General features: G+C 41.3%; 1 protein-coding gene across 2 annotated transcripts in view; it reads right to left on the bottom strand.

Annotated features, from left to right (window-relative positions):
- Nucleotides 1-1,640: 1,640 nt before the first annotated feature.
- Nucleotides 1,641-26,137, bottom strand: part of GNAL (G protein subunit alpha L) — a 111,645-nt gene continuing 87,148 nt past the window's right edge. For both annotated transcript variants that reach the window (XM_048939154.1, XM_048939153.1), the window contains 7 exons: nt 13,433-13,487; nt 11,450-11,523; nt 9,814-9,872; nt 9,448-9,568; nt 8,504-8,634; nt 6,870-6,937; nt 1,641-1,887 (listed from right to left, as the gene is read on the bottom strand). In XM_048939154.1, coding sequence (XP_048795111.1) covers nt 1,741-1,887; nt 6,870-6,937; nt 8,504-8,634; nt 9,448-9,568; nt 9,814-9,872; nt 11,450-11,523; nt 13,433-13,487 — 655 coding nt within the window. In that variant the 3' untranslated portion in view covers nt 1,641-1,740. The remainder of the gene's footprint in view (nt 1,888-6,869; nt 6,938-8,503; nt 8,635-9,447; nt 9,569-9,813; nt 9,873-11,449; nt 11,524-13,432; nt 13,488-26,137) is intronic.

Here is a 26,137-nt window from a genome sequence, read left to right as displayed (position 1 = left end):
TCACAGACAGAAAACACCTATGTATAAAATATAAAGCAGTGTTATAGTTACTAAAAAGGACATGCCTTATTGCTACAGCAATTCTTGCTTTTATATATTGTACTGTACCACAACTTGTTTTTGAGAATGTCATTTGCATAAATTATTCAAGTTTGAGAAATATTCACACATTTTGATTCTACAATATTTAAAATAAAACAATTTTCTAACGTGTCTCTTTATTAAAAGAGAAATAAAAATGTCATCTTGTAATTCTCTTAGGCCAGACACGAGGGTCGATACAACTTTTGTCTTCTTTCTCGCTATTTACTTGCACAATGAAAGCCGCTGTTGGTACAGAGATCGAAGAGCTCTACAGAATGCTGCTTTGCACGTTCACAATCGGTCTGTGCCATTGTGAAGTTCTATGAATGACCGAAGAATTACCGAACATATTTTCTAAACAGAAAGGAAAAAAAGAATAATAATAATAATAATAATAATAATAATAATAATAAATCCTCGGTTCCCATTAAAACAACACCAGGTTGCAATTTGGACACTCGAATGAATTCCAATGTTTTAAAGCTGAGACTTCGAAAGAGAAAGGCATGTTTGCTGCAACATCCGGTGACGGTAATACCTCACTGGGAAAGGTAAGTGGTTAATTTGCATAATTTATAATTTTTATACTAAAGAGCATTTTTATATAAACCAGAAAAAAACCCCTAAACTCTACAGATAAAGTTCTTACCTCCAGTCACTGCTGCAGGTAAGGTTGACATCAAGCTGTACAGCGCAATCAAAAACATACTTACATCTTAGCTCATTTTACAGGTACAGCCATAATCAAGGCACAAAGATCTTCTACAAGTATTTTTCTTCAATAAAGTTGTACAAAATAATATTACATTTTACAGTCTGTACAATATAATAAACCAGCAGTAAAACAAAAAAATATATATAGGGAGAGGACCGTCGTCCAAGAATGATCGGAACAAAAAGGATCATTTGTGGACAGCACAAACAACGTAAGTGAGGGCGGTCAATTTTCTGCCTAGATGCGACAGGCTGAAAAGGAGCTGTGATTCAAACACCTGAGGTGCGCAGAGACGCTGAGCTCCGGAACCCCAGAGAAATTGCTTTGTCTTCACTATTCCTCTCAGTATCTACTCTACTTCCTGCGCCAGTAACGGCTTAAAAGAGGAGGTCACCGTATCAGTTGACCTGCAACTCAGAAATGCTAAAAACTGTGACGGAGTAATAAATATTGTGGTGCTGCTACATTGTGTGTCTACTTCCTCGACAGTATTTAATAACCTGATACAAAGTGCATTAATCTTTTTCACCCATCAAGTACTCTTCAATGTCACGTTAAAAAGGAAACCCACACGGAGGGAGCGCCGTGACTTAGCGTCGTCCAGCCAACATCCCGCTCCGAACTGGCACCGACCCACCGCAACGCGCCGCGGGTCGTGCTCGCTTTCAACAACAAAACCCGAGGGAACAGAGGTAGCCAAAGGGCTTAGTGGAATGACGAAGAAGTGGCATGTCAAAATAAAGCACAAAAATAGTCCCAAAAAGCATGAAGGAAAACCAACCCAAACTCGCTTCAAATCAGCTTTACGGTTAAATAATTAAAGTAAACCAAGTGAAGAGACTGACATTTCTATAGTATATTCTTCCACCCTGTGTGGGGTAGTATCAAGAGAAAGAGTAAGGAGCAAAGAATTTAAAACCACAGGTTCCACGGCGATCCCCTCACAAGAGTTCGTACTGGCGGAGGTGCATCCTCTGGATGATGTCCCTGCAGTCGTTGAACACTCTGCGGATGTTCTCTGTGTCCACGGCGCACGTGAAGTGCGGGTAGCAGTAGTGCCGGCCGTCTCCGCTCGCCGTGCTTATCCTCTGTGGAAACAGGCAGGGAGAAGGGTTAGGGGTCCTGCTGGGGGCTGCTCCCTACCAGTTTCCCCTCCCAGTGACCTGTGGCCTTACTAGAGACCCAAAACCTGGGAAATGGCGCATCATATACCTAACAGCTGAAATAAAAAAAGGGAAGGACTTTGGGGTGTTCCAAAACGAATCACAGTTTTGAAATGGAGGGAAAAAAGAGTCATGGGTGATATTATGGGATGGGTGTACTGGCACTCTGTTCATCACCGTACAGCAAACTTGTGCTGTGGGCAGTGCTGCATCCTGCCAAGGTCTACCCTAGCAATTATTTTCTCCTTTTTTTTGTAGTACCATTGTGTGATACGTTTTTGAACTCCTGAAGACTTGGTGTCAATTCTGAGCCCGAAGCACGCTGGAATTCCCAGGACAGAGGCTAAGTCCCTGTGGAACAGCAGCAGGCACACAGAGCCAGCACACATCACACCACTTGGAGTTACACGTTCACTGCTGCACAACCCTTCAGGCTGCTAACTGAAGCTCTAACATCAACCAGATCTCTGGTTATCTTGTTAAAAAGCCTCAGCATCTTACAGTATGTTAAAAATTGTAACTTTGTTCCCTGCCACTGTGGGACTGACTGATGTAAGCCCATCCTGGATCATATATCTTGAAGACTATGCATGAAAGAAGGAGGTCAATTCTTGGCATAATCCTTTGGTAAATCCTCCCTGAATGTTGTTACAAGTTCCAGCGGTTAAGCAACAAAAGGCAATGCTTTTTTTCTATCTGGGCAATGCTTTTTCTCTCTGGACTGTAACACAGAGATTTGTTTTACCCATGGGAAAGGCCTTTTCAATATGCACAGCTAGATATGCAAATGACTGACATTTAAAAGCAATGATTTACATAATTAGATCAATAAGAAGTTGCAGAGATTTGCAGGAAAACGGAGACACTCTACGCTGATTAAACACAGGGCTTCTAAATATATACTAAACAAGAATTCCATTTTACTATGCTACATTTAATACCTAGCTCAGGAATTACCTTAATGAGAAATACAGATTTAACACCCTGTTCAGTTGACGGGTCAGTTGTTCAGACCATACCTGAAGCATGAATTACACTAAACAATAAAGAAACGGAAAAGTTTTACAAATTACTTAAATAGTGGCAAAATTCTGAAACTCAATTAAACTGCTAATTCTGTTTTTCCACGTGCAGGATACAGGCTTCCAAACCTGCTAGAAATGTTTGGGGAGATCACCATCTTGTAACTCTGGGGGTAACCAGAGCCTTAGTGCTGAACAGACAATGTCATGCCTGGAAATCAACTGTGGTGCTACTATAGAAACACTAAGAAGTGCAGTAGTGCTTCTGTTTTTAATGCATCATCTGCTTCTCTCTTTATTTTTTTTTTTTTTTCCCCTTGCAGATCTACATGATGGGTAACATGTCACTCAAATGCAGTAAAGAGAGTCCAGTTACTAAATCTTTTTCCTTGGAGGAAAAAGAAGAAAAGTTGGCCCTAAGATGATGGTCCAGCCTGGTTTTTTTTAGATCACTGCTTCAAATTACTGCTGTTTTTAGAATCATAGAAACATTGAGTTTGGAGAAGATTTCTAAGATCTTCCTGTCCAACCATCAGCCTACCACCACCACGCACTCTAACAATGTCCCTCAGCGCCTCATCATGAATCACCTCCAGGGATGGTGACTCCACCTCCTCCTTGGGCAGCTGCTTCCAATGCTGCGCCACTCTTTTGGACAAGATTTTCCCTAACATCCACCCTGACACTCTCCTGGTGCAACTTGAGGCCATTACCTCTCATCCCATCACTGTTAGATGGGAGAAGAGGCGCACCTCCATCTTGCCACAACCTCCCTTCAGGTTGTAAAGAGCGATAAGGTCTCCACTGAGCCTCCACTCCTCCACTGAACAATCCCAGTTCCCTCATCTGTTCCAGACCCCTCACAACTCCATTGCCCTTCTCTGGACACGCTCCAGGGCCTCTGTCTTTCTTGTAGTGAGGGACCCAAAACTGAACAAGGCACTTGAGGTGCAGCCTCACCACTGCAGAGCAGAGAGAGAGAATCACTTCCCTGCTCCTGCTGGCTGCACTATTTCTGATACAACTCAGGATGCCATTGGCCTTCTTGGCCACCTGTGCACACTGCTGGCTCGCATTCAGCTGGCTGTCAACTAACACCCCCAGATCCTTTTCCTCCGTGCAGCTTTCCATCCCCAGGCCTGTAGCCTTTCATTGTTGTGACCAAAGTGCAGGACTGAGAGTACACTCAATCCCCTCATCCAGATCATCACTGAAGATATTAAACATGACAAGCCCCAATACTAGCTGGCCATTATGGAACACCACTAGTGATTTGTGGTCAGCTGGATTTAACTCCATTCACCATCATTCCCAACTCAGGCACCCTAGAGGTCTGCTCTGACTGCTTGCAGGGATGCTCGACCCCTTTGCACTGAGCTCCACCTACTTCTGCAGCCTCTAACTGCTGCAGTGCTTTCCTCCTCCTTCAGGCAGTTCCCTTCAAGCAGCATGATCTCAGCACACTGCAATGAGCACAACAGCATCTCTGCACAGTGTGCTTACAGCAGCTGTTTGCTGGAAGGAAGCAAGACTGTCTTCAGAGCCAAGCCCTACCAATTTAATAATGTTCAGTCTTTTCCTTGTGCTTCACTAAAATAATTGTTCTTTCATTAAGTGCTTGCCTGTGCTTATCTTGTGCAGCCACTCCTACACATCACTGCTCTGGTGATACTTGGTCAAAGGATCAATTTCTAAGACTGTAGTCTTTGGGCCCTGGCAGGTCTCTCATTTAAGGTTTTTTGATATCTAGGGGAGGGGATGACAGTTCCCAGCGAGGACACAAGCATTCAGACACTGCCTTTGAACAGCAGCTCCTGAAACAGCTTTTTAAAAACCAGAATGAATCGGAGCGGCCATGCCTCTGATTTAACAGGGACTGCCTTCATACTGGCAGTGTATTAAAATATCAGCAGATGGAGAATGCTGTGTACAGAACACCAAAAGTGGGATAGGGAGGATGCTGAACAATGAGAAATGAAGAGCATGGGAGGAGAAAGGATGCTCCTGTGCCCTCTGCCCATGTCAGAAGGAAGGGGAATTTCCTATAAAGCACGTTTCCTGCAATGGGGGATGCCAAAGAGAAAACGTTGCTGCTGACAGCAGAGCTGATGGGAAGCCCAGCAGCAGCAGTGAGCTCCCTGCCAGGCCGCACCCAGCATTTTCCATGGTTAAAAATTAATGGCTCCAGTTCCATCAGCACTGCACAGCTGAATGCAGTGGATGCCACGGGCAGCTACACTGATTCCAATATCAGTGGCCAATGTATTTTGCCTTCCTCATGCTCACACATTACCTTGCAGCTGAATTTGTCGGAGAGGATTTTATATTTATCCTCCTGTATTCAAATTATTTGTTTTAAATTTACCAGGAACACAAAAGCATGTGTATCTACAGCCTGGTGAGCTGAAGGGGAGCTATAGGGTCTTGAAGCAGTTATGATTTTCACATAAATCCCTGACTTAAGCACACCTGCTCCCACAGTTAAGAATGATAATAAAAGAGTAAAATCAGACTCGTTTGAGTCATGGCTGAAAACATGGCAGGGCAGGACAAGGTCATAAGTGAAAAGACTTAGACAGAAACGTACACAAGCAGAGTCAAGAAGGCTGCAGGCTGAAAATGAACACCTCTTCCTTCCAGCTCCCCTCCCCACTGGATTGTTTCTCTCTATCCCCTCTGGTCACAGGGCCACTGACCTCTGACCCTGGCTGCCAACATTAAGAAGGATGCACACAGGCTCTTCAGACCACACATCTGACCAGAAATGCCTCACTTACAAGACTTCCTCTCAAACTGGTGCAAGGTTTAAAGCAACTGTTAAATGGCTACATCATGTTGAAAAATACAAAGCACAAAGCCAGGAGAGAGGCACCTGACAATTCCTCATGTAGGAGACACTCTCTGCCAGACCTACAGGGCAAGCTGTCTGCTGCTGGCAGGTGCTGGGCCCAGCCCAAACTCTTATCCTGCACCCATAGCACCTGTGTCTACTAAGAGCCTCTGCAGATGCATAGCTGGCTTTTCATGTGGTTGCAAAGCCCATTGCCTCTCTGCTTGGTTCGCAGGTGGCTTTAGTACAACGCACGTGAGTCATCAAAGGTGAGAATCTCGCCCTTGGTGTATTTATTTACACAAAAAGGTGAGGAGTCTTGCTCCAGTTTTCCTGTAATCTGGTTCTCTTGGACCCCCCTTCCAAACTGGACACCCTCAGTGTCATCTGCTTCACAGCACTTTGGCACTACTGCAGAGAGATTTGGCTCACAGTGTTCTTTTTTTGGTAACTCTTATTCAACACAGTGCAATCTGATTATTTTCCTCATAATCAGGAAGGTTAAGGCAGTGAATGGAAATCCCCAAAGTGTGAACATAATTAATTGCTTCTTTCTTTGCTGTTGATTCAACAGCTATAAATCCTAACAATATTTGTAAACGCATAATGACTTTAAACATCTTCATTCTAATGTTTAAACTTGTTCTCTGGAACACCCCCATACAGTTTCTATAAGTAGGGCAATATTCAAAGTTCTAAGCCTTAGTTCTGGTCTCCAATCCTGCTTGGCTAGATTGACTTGGTATGACTGAAGACATGAGTTATTTTGGATGAAGCCCCCTGGTTCTGGGAGGAAGCTGTGATTGCGTGACTGATAATTGCTTGTATCCAAGAGATAGATAGGAGGCAGGTGACTTCACAATAAACGGGCAGAAAAATGTGCAAGCACTGGAGAAAGTTCTGTAAGACAGGCAGCTGAAAAGAATTAGGGAATTGCCAGACACTCCCCTCTCCTTCGAGCTTTCTGCAAAACCTCGTCAGTTTTCCCTAAATAAACGATGCCATCTGCCTGTATTTCCTATGATAGGATCATACATAAGATCAAAATTACTCACTAAGAACTCATCCCGGATGAAGAACTTGGCTCTTGTGACTTTGGGGTCTTCTCCTGCATCTGGAGTTGCTGTTCAATTAAAAATAAGTTATATGAGAAACAGGAAAGGCAATCAATATTCTCTTTTTCACAACAGAAGATTTAGTGAGGAGGAAGTAGTCCCTTGATACAGAAATTAAAATACTGAATATCCACATGAGACTCTGGATACACAACTCTAAAATGGAAAAGTACTGTAAAATCTGAAACAAACTTCTAAGCATTTGGTATCTCTCAGGGACCTGAACATTACTGATGTTTTTGCAAGTGTCATTTCTCACACGTGAAGAGGTTTACTCACATCCATAAATTTGTTCACATAGGTAATAAAAGAAGTGGCAGTTGGGATTTATCTTTATCAGAAAATATGATTACAAGAACAGCTCTCTGGCTTGTGCAACACGAGAGCACCTCTGGAGCAGAGATTCTAAAAGCAGGAATTTGGGTTTAAAAAAACAGTGCAAGATTCAGTGCAAGGTTACACTTGAAGAAATGCCACAGCATTACAAATGCTTTATAAAAATGTATTTTTCTTCCAGGCCCCACGTGGGAAGATTACTTAGATGTACTGCCACTTAAACATACAAAGGGTCTGAGATTAAAATCTTGCTGTACACGAGACTCATTACTTGGTGCTGTCTGTCAGGAGGTTAAGTCATCTCTATCTACCTCTGTATTTACCCCAAGTGTGAAAACTAAACAGTGCAGGGAAGAGATAATCTATTCACTTCCCTTTGGTGTGGTTTCTCCTTGACTAAGATACCACATTAAATGCTTTTAAGTGTAATGTGATAAAGGACAGAATTTATCTGAATATGGAAATATTTTCTACTCTTATCTGGAGCAGCAGGGGTAAACAGAGAGCAGCTGCATAACCAGTGGCTTACAGTTCAGTGCTTTTGTCCTTAAATAACACTGTCTAAAGTTAGGGAATAAATGAGCAACCATGGGTTAAAGACAGAGAGCTGGTTTGTGTGTGGATATTCTGAATCACTCAGGATATCTACTGTGAAATCCTGCTGATAAAAATGAAAAGCTACCTTATTCTGGCAACTTGCTTTACTATGGGAAATGTTCATTTTAATAATTTACTCAAACTCTCAGTTTTAGTGGGGTCTACTCTTGGTACAGAGAGATTCGTGTGACAGTGACTGAAGATTTCTGGAACCCCTATGGTTATAAAACTAGTGCCCACCTAACTCAGATTTTGGGAAAGTTTATTTATCCTTTGCATTTGAAACTCATTATTAGACTCTCAATGTTTCAGCCTGAATGGAAGGTGCACACACCTCATTATTACCTTTACTTCTATAACCTAAGCTGCTGTTGATGGGCAAAGGAGGACGTAAGCCATGTCTCTGCCAGACCCCCCAGCACCAGAGCCTCCTGAGCCTGAGGCAGCACTGGGCCATGTGCCATGTCCTCGGCATCCACTGATCCACACAGGCAGTACAGGATGGAGCAGCTGCCTGACCTCACACACACTGAACAACAACATGTGTGTGTTTGTGAATGTGCATGTGTGTGTGTATGAGACAGAGCAATGGAACGGGCTATCCCAGCTAGCCAAACCCCTCAAGTGGTGAAAAATCTTACCATCCTCAGGTACGGTGTAATGCGCGTATTCAGGAAAGTAATCTTCAATTTTTGATTTCCCTGCCAAGACTTTTTCAGCCAGCATGTCCTGCTTATTCAAGAATAAAATGATAGAAATGGTCCGTAACCACCTGTCAGAAACAAACCATATGTTTGAATTATTTCTGACACATTTATCAAAGGAAACACATCACACCAATGGAAAATTTACTGGTTGTCCCTATGTGCAATATTTAGAACTTGGTTAACAGAAAAATAATGGAACTGGAATTATTATGTTAATTATTACCTGGGCTGATAGATGTATTTATAAGATCTGTGCATACATTTCTAAAATCTCCTGTAGATATCACTGACATGAACAGTCTTGAATCACTGTTTTCTAAACTCGATTTCTGAAATTAAGTTTGGAAAATGATGGCAGTTCCTGAAATTTGACATTTCTGTCTACTTCACTGGGTTTTGCTGAACCAAGAGACAAAGGCTGGAAAACTGCACTGTCTTAACTAATAGTTCATCCACACAAAGGTGCTGTCTGTTAAGATGACTTGTATGTGATGATCAAAAGTAGATAATCTCTCTTCTTAGCCAGTTAGTGCCTAACCATCGCTGTGACAACGTACCTTTGGGACCTGGCTTAGTGTTTTTCCTCACTTTACCATCAGTCACCTCTCAGTGTAGACCATCCTAAGAGCTGTATGCTAGAAACTTTTAATTACCTAATCCTGTGTGTTGTCATTACTCATTCACCACTAGGAATAGATTTATATTGCTATTTGGCTAAGTATCCATGCATCACTCTGGCCATTGCACCTCATGGCCTGGCCCTGCCTTGGGCATTTTCTGAACAGTCAATCTGACCATGTGCTAAAAGGAATCTAAATCTGTAGGGAGTTGGATTGTAGCTGAATTGCAGTGGGAGGAAAAAAAGAGGTGTATTTTACCTATTATTCCAGATACTTTTGAAAAGGTCCAGGGATTCCCGTAGTCTGTTTGTGTTATTGTCTTCCCTTATTACCATGTTGTAGCTGCTGCAAGCCACAACAAAGATTATAGCCGTGACATCTGGACAAAGCACACAGAAGAAAGAAGGGAGAGAGAAAGGAAGTTTCTGTTATCACAGCACATACTCCTCATGGTAATACTGCCATTGCTCCCCTATTGCCCCAAAGGCCTCAAGAAAATATTTATCATGTTGGACTTCCCTATTAGAGACACGCTATGTTCTCAGCGTAAGACAATACAAATGCTAAGCTGCTCGCTCCGCACAAAGCAAATTTGAAATTAAAATGTGGAACATTTTTACTTACCGTTAAAGCATTGGATCCATTTTCTTCTCTCATCTCTTTGGCCACCTACATCAAACATGCTGTTAAAAAGCCATAGGATGTTACGTCACTCATGTGCATTAGGAAAGTCACACGAAGCATGCATGCAGCACAAGGGTTCAGTTTATGAATCTGGCAGCTTTGAGGACAGCAGCAGTAAAATAACTGCCTGAAGGGAACAGAGGTTTGCAGCTGCTGTGCTGCATGCCAGAGCACTGCCCCACTCCGCCTGCCCCGCTCCCCCAGGGAGAATCACTGAATCATAGAATCCTTTGAGTTGGAAGGGACTTTTAAAGGTCACCTAGTCCAACTCCCCTGCAATGAACAGTGACACCTACGGCAAATCAGGTTGCTCAGAGCTCCATCGAGCTTGACCTTGGATGTCTCCAGGGACATGGCACACATCACCTATCTGGGCAACCTGTTCCACTGCCTTACCAGCCTTACTGTAAAAAACTTCTTCCTTATATCCAGTCTAAATCTCTTTTAGCTTGAAACCACTTTCCCTTGTTCTATCACAACAGACTCTGCTAAAGAGTCTGTCCCCTTCTCTCTTACAGCCCCCTTTTAGATACTGAAAGTCTGCCCAGAGCCTTCTCCTCTTCAGGCTGAACAGCCCTAGCTCTCTCAGCCCATCCTTGTAGTAGAGGTACTCTAAACCTGGGATCATTACTGTGGCCCTCCTCTCAATGCACTCCAACATGTCCATGTCTCTCCTGTACTGAGGACTCCACATCTGGATGCAATACTTTAGGTGAAGCGTCACCAGCACAGAACAGAGGGGCAGGATCACCTCCCCTGACCTGCTGGCCATGCAGCCCAGTATACAGTTGGCTTTCTGGGCTGCAAAGACACACTGCTAGCTCATATCCACCTACTATCACCACTACTCCCAAGTCCTTTTTGGCAGGGCTGTGGTCTATCCTTTTGTCCCCCAGCTTGTACTGACAGTGGGGGTTGCCACCACCCGGGTGCAAGAGTACTGCTGAATCCATACAATAAGAAAATTGCTGCCTTTGTGGTGTACAGAAATGCACATGGTATAGATGGTTGGGGCTATTGTATTACAAACAAACAGAGGTTTCATCATCTTTTGAAGTGTGGTAGAGAGAGTGCAGGCGTTCAAGGAGAAGAACACAAAGGCAACTTGTCCCCCACCAGCACTGCTACCTTTTTGGATGAGAACCAGTGTGGAGGTAGCCTGGCAGTACTTTAACAGAGATGCTGCACAACACAGAACTTGCAGCTCTCCAGAAGAAGAAAGAAGGAGCAAGACATTTAACTGTACCGGTATTCAAATTGTGGCTTGTGGAATGACACTAAGTTCTGCCAGATCTTATCCCAAAAGTATGAGTTTGCAGTGCTATCTAAATGAATGAGTTAGTAAAAATGTCCCCACAACAGAGCAGCACTAATACATGACTAGTATCATCTTTTATTTTTTCAATGAAGTATAAGGGAATTTTACTAGGATCTAAGGAAACAGCTACAAAAACTCACCTAAACCAAACAACCCTGACATTCACCCTATGCCCAATTATGCCAGGAAGACATGAAAACAGACATCTGAGTTGTTAAGATTAGTAAAACATTCATAAATCATTACTAATAGACTTACTGGAAATTTACTTTATCTACTTGAAACCTTGTTTCAAAAATCCCTGATGTCAAAACTCTGCATCGTAATAGGTCCTGAAAATGAGAACATGGAAGCTGATTAGTGACATTCTTTTCTATCCTGATTTTGCTTTAAAATGCATGCTATAGTATTTTCCCTGAAAAGATATGTTCTGTTTAATTAGAGTTCAATCAGACTTGCTGGTATACCTGTCCATTTTGACACAACAGATACACAAATATCGTATTTGAATCTGCCTTGTGAATACCGTATGCATGTTCTCTTTAGTGCACACTGAAATCTCTTACTGATTGTCCCACAATCATATATGTGACGTGGATAATGAATGCTGAAGTTACATAAAACTAAGAAAACACACTGTCTGTATTGTAAAGTCAAGTACTCAACTGCAAGAAAACTCCAGATTTACAGTTGCCCAGGCAACATTAATTCTGCCCTCTTTTGTACAGAATGAGACAGGAATCCTATGGAAATAATAGCTTGTGACTAAGTAATTAAAACTCTATTACAGTGCACAGGGGAACAGAATTTAGGTTGCAGGTAAATCTGGCATTTCTTTCTTATTTTTCATGCTAGTAGTACTTTATAAATAAATAACGTTTTCTAATAATTAAAAAAATGATTTCCTAGGTTCTCAAAGGAGGTAGGTAAAAGCAATTTATGGTGCACATCTCAAGCAACTGGCTCACTCTGTGCCATCACCATCACCAGCAGTTTTTTAGCCCTGACTACCCAGCACTGCTACTGGAGCAGAAGTTTTCTGCCTGCCAAATACCAAAAGCCTCTTCTGATCTTTGCAGACAAAGGACATTTCTTCCCAAAGGAAACATCAGGAAAAATTTTGAGACAGCTGAATAATGAAGCCACTGCCAAATCCTCCTATGATGAATGACTGCTCAAGGTAGAGAAAGACCCTGCAAGAACAAACAGGGCAACACTACAATAAATAACAAAAAGAAAAACAAGGCTTTGCTTTGCTGACATCTCCTGTCAGCAGAGTAATATTGATGCTAAAGTCAGACCACAAGGTCTATATGGAGTAAATTTCAACACAACTGCTTTTGTTTTAAAATGTATGGAGGGCTTTAATAAATTATTCTGGATCAGGTTGACTACATGAGTTTTGCTTTTTATTGCCTTCTAATTCAAGACACTTGTCTTTGTAATTGGACAGGCTTGTGGTTGTACACCTGAACTGGGTCTGAAGGTAGAAGTTCTGCCCCACATGCCTCCCTGTCTGATCTCTGGCGAGTCACTTTATTTTCTGAATTTCAGCCCGACTACACAATGAGAAATGATGATCATTACTGTTTTTTTTAATGAGCTCCCTTTCCTTATACATCCTGAGTAGACAGACTGAATTATCCAGGGTAGGGTTCTCCTTTACTATGTGTATTTGCAGTTTATCACATGGGTCACAATCTTGACTGAGACTACTGGATAGCAGTGGGACACTGGCACAGAGCAGTAACAGGGGAGGTGCTCCAGTCCCCTGATCATCTTCATGGCTCTCCTCTGGACCCTCTCCATCAGCTCTGTCTTTCCTGTACTGGGGGCTCCACACCTGGACACAGTACTCCAGATGGGGCCTCACAAGAGCAGAGTAGAGGGGGACAATCACCTCCCTGTCCCTGCTGGCCACCCCTCTTCTGATGGAGCCAGGATACCATTTGCTTTCTGAGCTGCAAGGGCACACTGCAAGGCTCATGCAGAACGTGAAGCAAGAAGAAATAACAGAAGTATTACAGGAATCACGACCTACATATAGCAACAATAAAACACAAGCTTACAACATTGAAAAGCTTCTTCTTCTTTAACATCCATTATTTAAACAGCTAGACTGCATTTTGTAATTACGTGGTTTGCTGCATTTCAGCTGCTGTTGGGACTAAACCAAATTACATAAAGAATCTGTACAAATGGGTGTCTTGGTTCAGCCCCTATCACATTAATTACACTAACCTGATCTGTGGGTGTATAGTCATCCATGCTGACGCTGTCGATTCTTTCTAAAAAGCTGGAAGAAAAATAAACATGCATTTAGATACGTAAAATCCTGTCTAGTACTGCACATTTTCAGTACCTTTTCTGGTTTAGATTTCAGCTGCAAAGTAGTACACGAGTGAAATGGTGAATGTATGAGCCCAGAGCTTTACTTACGTTGCTTGCAGTTCTAATTTCTGAGCCAAACAGCTTTTTACCCAGGCACTGCCTCAATATAGTGCTGTTACACTTATCGTTAGGTAGTACTCACAGACAGACCAAATGCAGTACAATATCACAATTTGGGAGGTCCACTTAAAAAATGCCTGTTCAGATCAGATGTTTCCTGCATCTGACCTGATTGAACACTGCAACTACAGCTTAAGAACTTGAAAAAAAACTGCATGATGTGGAGGTTAACAAGTCTTGAATCCTTACAATGCCAAAACTCAGTAAAATGCATACGGTGAGTGAGAGGAACTAAAAAAAAGGGATACCACGATCTCCAATGATTTTAAAGATCTTCAAACTTTAATTCTTTTCTACAACATGTTAGAATAGCAGTAACGAGGATATAAAAATGGGACTTTATATGCAGAGCTAAAATAGGCAGGTTCTCCTCCCTCACTTTCACCCATTTCTTACATTCTGTGTGAGCCCAGATGGCTCATTTTCCCTTACTGCCTGCATGACTTCAAACCTCTCTTGAATTTCTGCATTGTTATTTGGTATTTGGCAGTGAATATCCCACTGACTGACTCATCCTTCTACAGTATTATCACAATTTCTTTATCAACTGGCAAGTTTTTTTTCCCCCTGATTTTACTAGGGTGTGCATGTGGAATTTATTTAATTGCAGTGGGAAAGAAGGAGAGAACAGTGAACTCTTGCCTGGCAATGTGACTCACTGCTAACACCGGGGTCACACACAGAGACCAGTTGAAAACACCTCTCTAAAAGCCTGACTGTATTTCTCATAGTACTTTCCCACGGATGTTAACTGAAAGGAAAAGAAAATATGCTGCATATACATTTACTTATACTCTTTTTCCTTTCTGAACCTCCACTGTTACAACAGGAAAAAAAAAATCCAGTATGTACAGCCTGCATTATCAAGGTGTGATGTTAAAACACCAGGTTTAAAAACTCTTGTTTAGCACAACATAGGGGGTGCCTAATGACAAAATTATCCTGAATAAACATGACAGAAGAATAATCTTTTTACTTCATACTTTTTACTCCTCACCCATCAAAAGCAACCATAAATTTATGTGAAGATATAAAAGTACATCTTTATAGCAAGCTGTGGTCACCATGATGAAGCAGCTGCACTCAGGCAAAACCTGCTCAAATGTTTTTTCCTTGAGAACACCAAGCAAATCTCAAGCTTGCAGCACACAATAAGATGAAAAAAATGGCAATCCTACCCCCATTAAAAATGCTTCCAAGCTGAACCTCCTCAACAAGTACTCACTGTCCTTAGCAAAGCTGTATGGGCAGCATTTTAGTTTCTCCAAATATGTCCCAACATTTTCTGTCTAGTTTATAAACAGTTTGATATGGTTAATACTGTGGGCAAAGGCAAGTGTTTGTACACAAACATGACCCCATCCCAAATCCCACTAGACTAAACAAATCAGTACTTTTGTTGCAGAAGCATTACTGCTGGAGGTGATATATAAATCACATCTTGACTCTTCAACACACACCAACGTCGTGTTGGTAGCATTGATCCAAAATGATTAAGTAATTCAGTGGTTAGCACCGATGCACACCTCTCCCCTGTACACATGCATTTTAGGATGGTTATTGGCTGTTAGCATTGGCAGTTATGTTCTTGATATTGGCCTAAGTCACGTTCCAAGTAAAAGAATATGTTTCAAACATCCTTAATGGGAATGCCACAGGTAAGAGACAGCTCTGTTCAACAAAGTGCTTAATAAAGATCAGTTTAGATAGCTGTAACGTTTTTACGCTTCTAAGGCCGCTGGCCACATGTCATCTATACTGAAATGAAGGCAGTGTTTTACAGGGTTCTAAATGCTAAACACTCTACCAGGCTGCAGTGATACCACTGGCATCCAATAAATCAACATTTGACCACTATTAGGACTGGGCTAAATTTCTTAGCTTTACCTAACATTAACTTTTCTGGTGTGTGATGGTTTCCTAGGATTTCTTTTGGAAGTAAAATGAATGTGCACTGAGTTTTGTAGACTCTGGACTTCCTTGAAGGGAAATCAATTCTTGAACATCCTTCATAGAAGCTCCTTACTTGGCTAATTAGCACAGAATCAAAAAATAGCTCTGACAGGCAAATTTCTGTAGCAAGTACAAGTAATGGATTCCAGATGAGATAAAGAGTCAGTACTTCTAAACACATTAGCTTCAGTCTCGCAGCTGTATTAAAATGTGAAAACAATGACTTTTCTTTTTCTAAATAACATTAATTTCTACTAATATTAAATGCCTTTCATAATTATGGTCTGGTGTAATATACACTCTTACATATATGCAGCTTCAGATGTTGCATACCCGAGCAAATTTACAGTGCTTAAGATATGATAATTCCTAAATCTCGGCTCAAAGGATCAGTGTGAGGAAAACAGAATAGCAGAGAAAGGAATAAAAATGGACATCAGCATCACCAATCCTCTCTTTTTAACTCATGTCTTTTTCAGCTGACGGATAGAATTATTTCGACAGAACTACATCTTATCTCAGTACTGACAGGTCTTCTACTTATGCATCTTCTATAGAAAACTGCACTCAATACTGATGATAATTCTGCAACAACTGTTTTGCATGTAAATGCAATGAACTTTAAACTCAGGCTTCCAACTCAAGTGTGAATACAACTATAACACAATATTTGTATTTCTACTTCTCAGTTCTGGTTTTATTTTGTTGTTCTGATAATGAGTAGGACATCAACGTTCTCCTTAATTTTGCTGTAGGTTGGTCTGTATTACCTGATGTGCAATGGCCCAGATCACTTTTTTTTAAAAAATAAACTGGAAGGAAGACACTGAAAGGAAGGTCTGTTTGGAAATATAGCCATTTGGTACGCCAACAAATTAAAGCAAGAGAAAAATGGACAGATAAAGTTAAAAAAACAACAATCACGAGCTACTGACATTATTATATCTATTATTAAGCTGATCTGTAGTTTTATAAATATCTTCAGTGAGTTTCCTAGGAAACTCAGCTGACACTTAGTTTGACAAGCAATCTCTACGTTTTACATTATGCAAGCTGTGAACACAAAAGTACAGGTTTTAGATGTGCCTGCCAGTGCATGTGGGAACTATCAATAAGCATTATTCTCTTTAAAAACCATGGCAATTTGAGCAGCATTAGCAGCTACATAAGAATTTCTGAAAAAAGGATTCATAAATGCACAAATAAAGAGGAGGTAATCGTACATGAAAATCTTTTTCTCACTGGGTAAATCGCTACAAGGTTCTGTACAGATATCCTGACCCCACGAAATCGCAATTAAAAGAAAATCACGTCTTGAGAATAATACTACAGACACAAAAAGACATGCTCTATTTATAAGTGTATTTTGACATTCAAAGAATTGGAAAGATAAGGTGCTAAACAGCATATCGATACAATGAACTACACATTCTAATGAATCTTTTTCTAGCTCAACTGTTTTTTTTTCTGTTTTCCCCCTAATATTTCAAAGGCCTGGTATAAAAAAAATCTCTGCAGAAAACAAGAAATCAAGCTAATGCTAAAATCCTGGTAACACTATAGCTTGAAGCTGTCAGAATGAAGAATCTCAAAGTTATCCTCAGGTAAGTGGCTGGAGTCTGCAAACTTTCTGCTTCTGAAGGAACACAGAAGGCTCTGCAAATTCCTTAGCCAGGCTCCCAAACCAGCAGAAGCACCCACTATAACCTACTACATGATGTCATTCAAGACCAAGACTTAGAATTCTGCTATGCTTGGATTATAACTGTCATGCAAGTTAGGTATTTCACAGTGAGAACTTATCCCAGATCTCTAGGGAGCTGAAACTGACCCCCTTTTCTTCTTTTTTCTTTTACCTGCTAAAGTAATCAGAGACAAAATCCACATTTGAATGTTTATATACAGGTACTAATCAGTTAAGGGATTACAACCTTGTTAGTGCCCTGTGCACAATTTTAAAATTGGAAATTATGGATTTCTGGTTTGGAGGATACCTTTGGCTCCACAGCTGGGTATCGAGCAACCTCACATTATTCTCATATGCTTCATGGTTCCTGAGAAAGACATAATGCAAAGAGCCTCCAGTATCATTCTAACCCCTAAAGGATTTATTTTCCTAAGTCATTTACTGAAGATATCAATAGAAATCTCCCAAAAGACGTTGCTAGCATTTAATAGTTGAGGATTTTCCTGTCAAATGCAAACAGGCACTGTGCTTTAAATACAGCTCCCCTGCAGCAGCAGAGCGTCGCCCTCGCCCCGTGTGCTGCTTTGTGGCTGTCTCCCCTGAGGAAAGGTGTAGAACTGAGCACTTGCAAGGCAGGAGCACAGAGGGATGAGAGCTGTTCTGAATCCACTCTTTATTCTGATTTTCAATACCAATTGCTGCTTGAGCTGATGCAGAAAAATAGCCAGTGCAAACACTGAAGATGCTAGTGAAATTTTGTGTTTATTTATAGTCTAGAGATTTACGTATTGGTATTGATTGACGTGTATTTTTGGCATCTTCTAAGAGCACCGGTTTCCCAGGACTTCCCTCTTCTCCCTATTTCAATACTGACATTATCACGCTATAACCGTCTCTTCAGCCTGTCCTGTGGGTGGAAAGGGAGATTGAAAAATGGGCTTGGAAAAGAAAGCCGTCAAACCGCATGCATGCTGGGGCTGCGGAGCAGAGAGGAGAGAGACTGCAGAGGGCAGCATGTGCTCAGCCAGCTCCCTGCCTGCTGCCCGGCTGGCTGCAGCCAGACGCTGAGCGAGGCCTCTGTGGGCACGGCAATCGAGGACTGCAGTTCTGAATTTCACAGAATCGCAGAGCCACAGGGGCTGGAAGGGACCTCTGGATATCACCCAGCCCAGCGCCTCGCTAAAGCAGATCCCTACAGCAGGTTGCACAGGAAGGTGTCTAAGCTGGTCTTGAGAACTTCCGGAGAAGAAAACTCAACGTGGACAGCTGTTCTAAGCGTTGTTACCCTCACAGTAAAGAAATTATTCAATCTAGAAGAATTTGTGCATTAAAACCTCCTTGCCAGCCCTTCATCTGGGGCTCGTGAGACCATTGGAGACCATGTACAGGAGAGCTGCTTGACCTCCACGCGTGATCAGTATGTGAGCAGCATGTGGCTGCTTGGGATGCCTGGTTTTTCAAGATGTCGTGTCCTCAGAGCGAGAACAGCTGTTGCAACAAATGGGCTACCAAGGGAGAGTGGTGAACATACTGAGATGGACTCTGGGCAAACAACGGACCCTGGGTGACAGAACTGGCACAGGTTGCTCAGAGGCTCTGAGTCTCTTCCTTGGAGATGTGGTCCTGGGCACCCTGCCTCACATGGCCCTGCTGAAACTGCAACGTTGGATTAGTTAACCTCCATGCTCCCTTCTCACCCCAGGCATTCTATGATTCTGTGATCAGATCTACATGCAGCCCACTGGGGGGTACCAACAGTTTGGTTGGGAAGCATGTACCTGTCCCATTCTGTTACCGTGGCTACAACTAGCACCAAGCCACAGTGAAGTCATCCAGAGCAAAGACAACATGAGATGCTCTATCACATTAGCCTTGTGAAGCAGTAGAGCTCTAGTTTAAACACAATTCACAGATGATGACTTAAGATGACATATCAAAGGCAAAGACACAACTGTCAGTCACGACTATTGCAACCAAAAGCTCATCACAATTCAGCAGGTGACTCTCCCACAAGTCAGATGGCTGGCAAGAGTCAGAATCAAGTGTGATGAGGAAAGATGGATAAATCCTGTGAAAGAACGCTGCTGGCATATGAGCTTAGTTAAGAGAGCTTCCTAGTAGACGTTGATTTCAGCCTCAGTTTCTTAGCTGCTGAATAGTCTCTTCTCAATACATACTGCAGAATATCTCTACAAAAAGGATTTGCAGGCTTTGGCATATGTCCAACTATCAACCTAAACAAATACATGGAAAGCTCAGCTACATTAGATGTTTCAGATATGTATGTTGAGTACCTTTTTTCTGCTTAATAACAGCAATCTAATTTCTTTTAATTGAAAAAATATGAACTAAACTCAAAAATGAATAAACAGTATGACTTCCATAACTGCTTGCCACCACTGTTCCCTAAATTTGCTAAGAAGCAGTGTGAATTTTGGGAAATGCATTTCTTTCCTTCTAAATTTAGCAAACTAACCACTATTTGGCTTAGCAGATGTTTTTGCTTTTCGAGCGAGAGGCCCATGGGGATCATCATTAACCCTCTTCTTAACATAAACACTGGCTAAGACTTCAATCTGGAAAACTGTCACTCACACAGAAAGGTTAACAGGCTCCAGCAGAAATGAGACTCATCATCTGCAGCTTCTCTTATGAAGGATCTCAGAGAGAGAGATGAAGAACAGCACAAAGAGAAGGAAGAGGAAAGGTTACTTATTTACTTATTTTACGAAGGACAAAATTTTTCTACTGCGTGCAATCAGACATTTTATTCCCAGAGGTGCAAGCAGATGAGCTGCTGCAAAACACAAACCAAGAATGAAGCACTAATAAAACCAAAGGTTTAGACTGAACGAGGCAGACCCTCCTTGAACTGCATTCTCATCTGCTTGGATTCAGTGCATTTCTCCTTCCTTCTGAGAGGACAGTCTCAGGCTCATAATCTTTATATGTATATTGATAAAAGTATACAGACAGATCTTAGTTCTGTAACTAAGTTAATGTTACACAGAGCACATTCTGTAATTTTAAGGGCAATCTTGAATAAAGGACCAAGAGAAAGATCACATAGCATTATCCGGGGAGATCTGGATCCTGACTGCCTTGTGAGCTGATATTTGACAGATTGCAATCACTTTATCAACTATCTGAATGAAACAACTTTTTAGTATCTTCCAGCAAATATCTGGACAAGCTCAGCAAAGGAAGTAAAACATGTGAAACATCAGAGTTGCATGGGCAGAATGCAACGGTTCCACAAGATTCTCAAAAATCTACCTTTACAGATAATGATACATCAAGACCTTGTTTTCACTTGTTGCTAACTGCTAACTAAAGAGCATAGAACATCTCACGTCTGCCACTTAAGCTAAGTTCTTGAAAAACAGATTTGGCTTTTATGTTAAAGAAAGCCAAACTACAAGCAAAAGCCTTGATAGTACGTGGAGCTGTCAAGTGCATGAGGTTCACAAGCGCTAACTTTACACCAAAAGGTTGCAATGGGATGTCAAAAGTTAACAATGTTTATTTTCACAGGGTATTGCAAATGCAGCTTTCCCTGTTACTTACAAGCTTTGTTGCTGTGATATGGAAAAATTACTTCAGTGCAAGTTACACGCTCTGGTTGATAGTTTTGTTTTTAAAAGTTGTTGCACCGTGGATATATGAAATCCACCCAGTGCAGTGAGCCCTGAAGAATGCCAAATCCAGGTTGCTTGCTGGAAATGAAACATTGATTACTCCAATGGAAGTGGTTTGGAAAAATAAGTCTGCTATGGTGGCTGCCAGAAAGGAAAAACCAGTTTGACTAGAGTTTTCTATAGGAGGGTAATAAAAGAGAAAGCAGAAAAGCCCCAAACATGAGAAGCAAAAGTGACAAAACACAGGCTTAAAAGGTAGTCACAAGAAGTTTGAGTTTACCTGTGGCACCAGTCCAAGCTCACTGCAAGAGAACTTGCTGCCAAGCAGTCTCACATCTAAAAGACACACCAGATGTCTAAAAAGAGAATATTAATAGCCTCCAGAAAACCCAGATAAAGAAACGTGAGCTCTTCAAAATGCTGAATTCTCCCGACCAGGAGAAACACGAGCATGCTTATTATTCTTTTCAGATCTGTTTGTGACATGTGAGAGGAATAACGTGTTAAAATCCTGTGCAAAATGTAAGTGTTGACTTGACCCAGAGAACTAACTTTGCAGGAATTCTGGTGAGTGCTGGGGTTGAGCAGGAGGACTGGCATTAGTTCTAAGGCTTAACATTTGGATCACAGCACCAGTTCTCATGAGGATGTATTAGAGACTCCAAGAGACAGATAGATAGATAGATAGGATCTGAAATTCTACAGAAGCCTAAAATTTAAGGAATATGAGGGCTCCCAACACCCATCCTACTAGAGAAGAAACCTTTTAGGGCTACATATAAAATATGAAGTCCATTGACCTAAAAGCTAAAAAAACCTGAAAAATTTGCTTTACAGAAAAGTCAAGGAGATGTCTAGCTTCCAGACAGTGAGAACAGAGAAGCTGTAAAAGCAGACCCTGCAGAGCACTCAGTAAAATTTATTTTTACTTTTTCCAGATCATGAGCTGCAGCGGCAGGTCATTTGTCTTTGGCAGTCACTATTTTTTGTCCCAGCTCTAACTCTGCACTCTCATACCTTTACCTTGTGTGAAGGACATACTGGATGCAAACTCTATGAGCAACCCTTTAGTGTGTGCTGCATGGTTCACCTGCATACTCTCAGATACTGCTTTGTCAATGTTCAAGGCTAGAAAACTTAATAGGAAAAAAAACCAACCAAATGCCTTAGAAGCATGATGAGAACTGACAGCCTTCCTTTTAGCAGTTCCAGAGCAATTTTACCCCAAAACAGCCAACAGAACCATTGCTCAGATATAGACATTCTGGTTTTCTTTTTGCGAAGTATGAGAGGCATGGTAACCTCTCACAGAGATTACTGATGAGAAGTACACAAAACCTGCTCTTCCCCAACTTGTTCATGTCATGTGTCAGAATGAATTAGGACTTCTCTATGTGTTATCTAGATTGGACAGCTCATCATTCTTCCCATCCATACCACGTTCCAGAGCTGTACATGAAAAACAATGTGACATAACTATCTGTGTATGATCAGCTGTTTTAGAAATTATCAGGTGAATATAACACTATCATGCAAGGTCTAAGGAGTGTGATACAAGTGCTGGACGTAACTATTAGGCTCATAAGAAAGCTCTTCTATCTTTACAAACGATGCTTCTGAAATGTTTTCATTAAATCACCATTATCCTGTCCATTTCAAACCAGGATATATTTAACCAAAGAATGTATTCAAGCCACTGGTTCTAACACCTATAGTTTGACTGAGCGATTCAGAGGCTAGAAAAGATCTCTAAGATCACCCAGTCCAACTGCCCACCTATCACCAATATCCCTCACTAAACCATGTCCCTCAGTACAGTATCTAAATGACTATCTTGGGTAGCTGATGGAACGTGTGAAGCTGGAATGCAGAGAGGAACTGTTAATATCAAAATGTAAGGAAAGACACAGTGATCATGTCCAACTTACTAATTATTGGCTTAATTCTATTTAATAGCTAAAGCTATTTAACCAAGACACTGGTTATAAAACTCACTGTTCAAAACTAGCCCTGCAACCCTGCTACTTGTACATTTGTCAGGAAGCCATGTTAATGCTATCATTTGCTATGAATCAGGTATTTTGCAAAAAGCTTGCCTAACTGCACTCTCTGTACCTTTCTTCCACTCCTCTTTCACCATTTTTTTCTCTTTTCAGTTTACAGTACGTTTGTTCTATTAAAACAATACATAGAGTTGGGTTTGAGGAACGAAGAAAATAATTATGCAACAACCTGATTATGCCCTGCTTCAAGTTACTTTACATATTACCTTATGCTTTCCTTTTTAATTGCTCTATCCAGTACCCAAGCTGTGGTTGTTATTTCGAGGGCATAGTTTATAACAAGCTGGAGCAAAAAGATGTTTGTGGCTAATGGAGAATTCGGCATTATGGGTCACCCTCACATTGCTGCAGCTTTCCATGAGGGCTCCCTGCTGAGAGGCTCGCTGCCCATACCAGCACAGCACCTACCATCTGGGCTGGGAAAACATCAAAAGGAGGGGGCTGAACAGCACCTGGCTGGTTGATGCAGCACTGCCCACAGTGGTCTGAGAGCCTGATGGGAGCCACCTGAAAGCCTGGCAGGGGCAGCTTTGTGCAGGATCATGGCCCCACGTTTCCACTCCTTTAAGATATCATGGGTCTACTGAGAAGGCAACTTCAGCTGAGTTCAGAAGCTGCAGCACTATACAATATACTCAACTGCAAGGAAAAGGAAAATTCTGATAAAGTTCACTTCAAAAATCCATGGAGGCCAATTTTAAATCCTGGACAACTTATAAAGCTCCTAAAAACAGGCACAGAGAAGGAAGTTAAACTTCCTAATCTGTCTTCCCCACCCATACAGTTAGTGGAAAAAAACTGGGAAGATTTATGCAATAACATCTGGAAAACACTGAAGAGCAATATACAAATAAGGTATAAATGTCAGAAACCCAAAGCCACTTGTCAGTTCAGATTTCAAAATGTTGTATTTTCTCTCCTTTTCTTTTTTTAAGAGAACATTACAAATACCACTCACAACTTGCATGTAATCTGTAGAAATGAAAGCCAGGAGTGCTCTGGTATTTGTCCTCTAAATACTCTAAATATGGAAGCACCGCTCACGTGTTGATGTAATAAAATACACTTGGCATTGTACTGGCAGGTCGCACTATCATTGAGTTGTGAGCACAGGTATAATAAGTTTTACATTTTCTTTTTTTTTTTTTGTCCCTTCAAACCCAAGGCCTCCTAGGAACAGCAAATTCCTTATCAGAATATTTTTCCCACGAAACTTTGTGCACATTGCAGTGGATTCTAGGAAATGCACTGAAAAGAAATGTGCCCGGTACCTGTCCTGAGGGAGAGAACCAGTTTGTGATGGCCTCAAAAGACCCTTTTTTTTTTTTTTCTTTTTTTTTTTTTCCCCCCAGGAAAACCCATTAAACTGAATTCTAATATAAAAGTTCTTTACAATATTGCTTGGGAGAGTGCATGCCTTCTTGAGGCAGTGCCAGGAGGATTCTAAAGTTGAGTGTGAAGAGTGCTGACCTTTTGCTTTATTCTCTGGGAACTTGGCTCCACAGTGAGATGAAACTCCTAATCACAGTATGTTGGACATTTTTCAAACAATAAATCTGAGAAGTTCCACTAAGTGATACCAGAACTAAACTACAGATACCAGAGAAAAAAACCCTCAGCCCTGTACAAAGGGCTATCTTTTTTCAGGCAGCACTTTTAGGCTGCCCACAGGCTGTGGGGTCTCCTCCTTGGAGGTCTCCAGAAGCCACCTGGCCGTGACCCTGCTGCAGCATCAGCCACGCTGGACTCCTTTCATCCTATGGAATTACCACCTCTGTCCAATACCTCAAAACTTAATTTTTAAATTCATTGTTAAAAACACTCTTCCCCCCTCTAGAAAAACAAAAACAACAAAAAAAACCAACATCAAAAGCCCTACTTCAAAAAGGCTCTCATTAAATAATAAGGCGTATTGTAGTTCAGAGCAAATAGAATGATTAGGGCCCAGTCATGTTATTAACGTCATCACAAAACCAGAATCAAAACACAAAGTTTTTTTTGTTGTTGTTTGCTTTTCTGCTACCAAATAAATAGGAGTTCTGATCCCAAATACCAGGTATGGCAGCCAAAGCTGCTGGCATTTATTTTAATCAAATAATCACATAGATAATTGTTAAGCTTATAATCTCTTCAATTTGTTAGTAACCTTCGTAATTAGATTATGGATAATCCAGTCCTAACAACAGCATGGCAAGTACTGATCTCCTCTTAACAAACGTCTGTCTTGCAACAGGTTATCCTGCATTAGACTACAAAGCAGACAAAGTTCACACTTCCTTCAGACAGTTATTTTCCCCTATAGACCCACTAACTGACGAAAATGTTAGGTAAATGAAAAGGTACACATTTGCAATGTAACTGCGACGACATTTTGAAAACAAAAAAATGTTCTTTAGCTGGGCTGGAGCTGATACTGCTTCCATTTTGCAAGATACATGTTTAAGAAGGCCACAGTCCAGAACCACAAAGCAACACATTTATAGGAACTGCTTCTGATCCTGGTTTTCAACTTCATTATTTTGTTATGTATTTCTAACACCTTCAGTACAAATCCTTGAAAATTTGTGTTAAGTAATTCACCACCACACATTGCTTAGACATACATCTTCATTTACTGGCTGTATGTGAGATATCAGCCTGTCCTGATATAAATTCAGTTCAAGCACTGTAATGCACCTTTAAACAGATTCTATATCATAATACTGGACAAACGCTCAATCACAGAATTGAGGAAACAGGGAAGTTTCCAATTGGATTTTTTGCTTTTGTTTCTTCCTGTCTCAGAACTGAAAGGCTTTACGATGGGTTTCATTATGAAACCTTGCAAGGATCCTGAGCTACCCTCTACCCCTCCAGACAAGGTTCCAGAGTTGCATACACTGACTGCCATTCGGAAGGGGATCATGACTGGTATTAATCAGAACCATACTAAAAGTACATTGAAAAACTGTTAACCTTGTCTTCCAAACTGACATCGTTTTCAAGGTGACACATTTTCTCATAGAAGCTACAAATAAGAGAGAAATTTAATAACTGCAGAACAAATATAGGTAAAGTAAGTGAATACAAACGAACAACAAGACCACGGAGTGCT

The sequence above is a fragment of the Lagopus muta genome, chromosome 3 (genome assembly GCF_023343835.1).
Source record: "Lagopus muta isolate bLagMut1 chromosome 3, bLagMut1 primary, whole genome shotgun sequence".
NCBI classification, from domain to species: domain Eukaryota; kingdom Metazoa; phylum Chordata; class Aves; order Galliformes; family Phasianidae; genus Lagopus; species Lagopus muta.
This window is presented reverse-complemented; position numbering and strand designations above follow the sequence as displayed.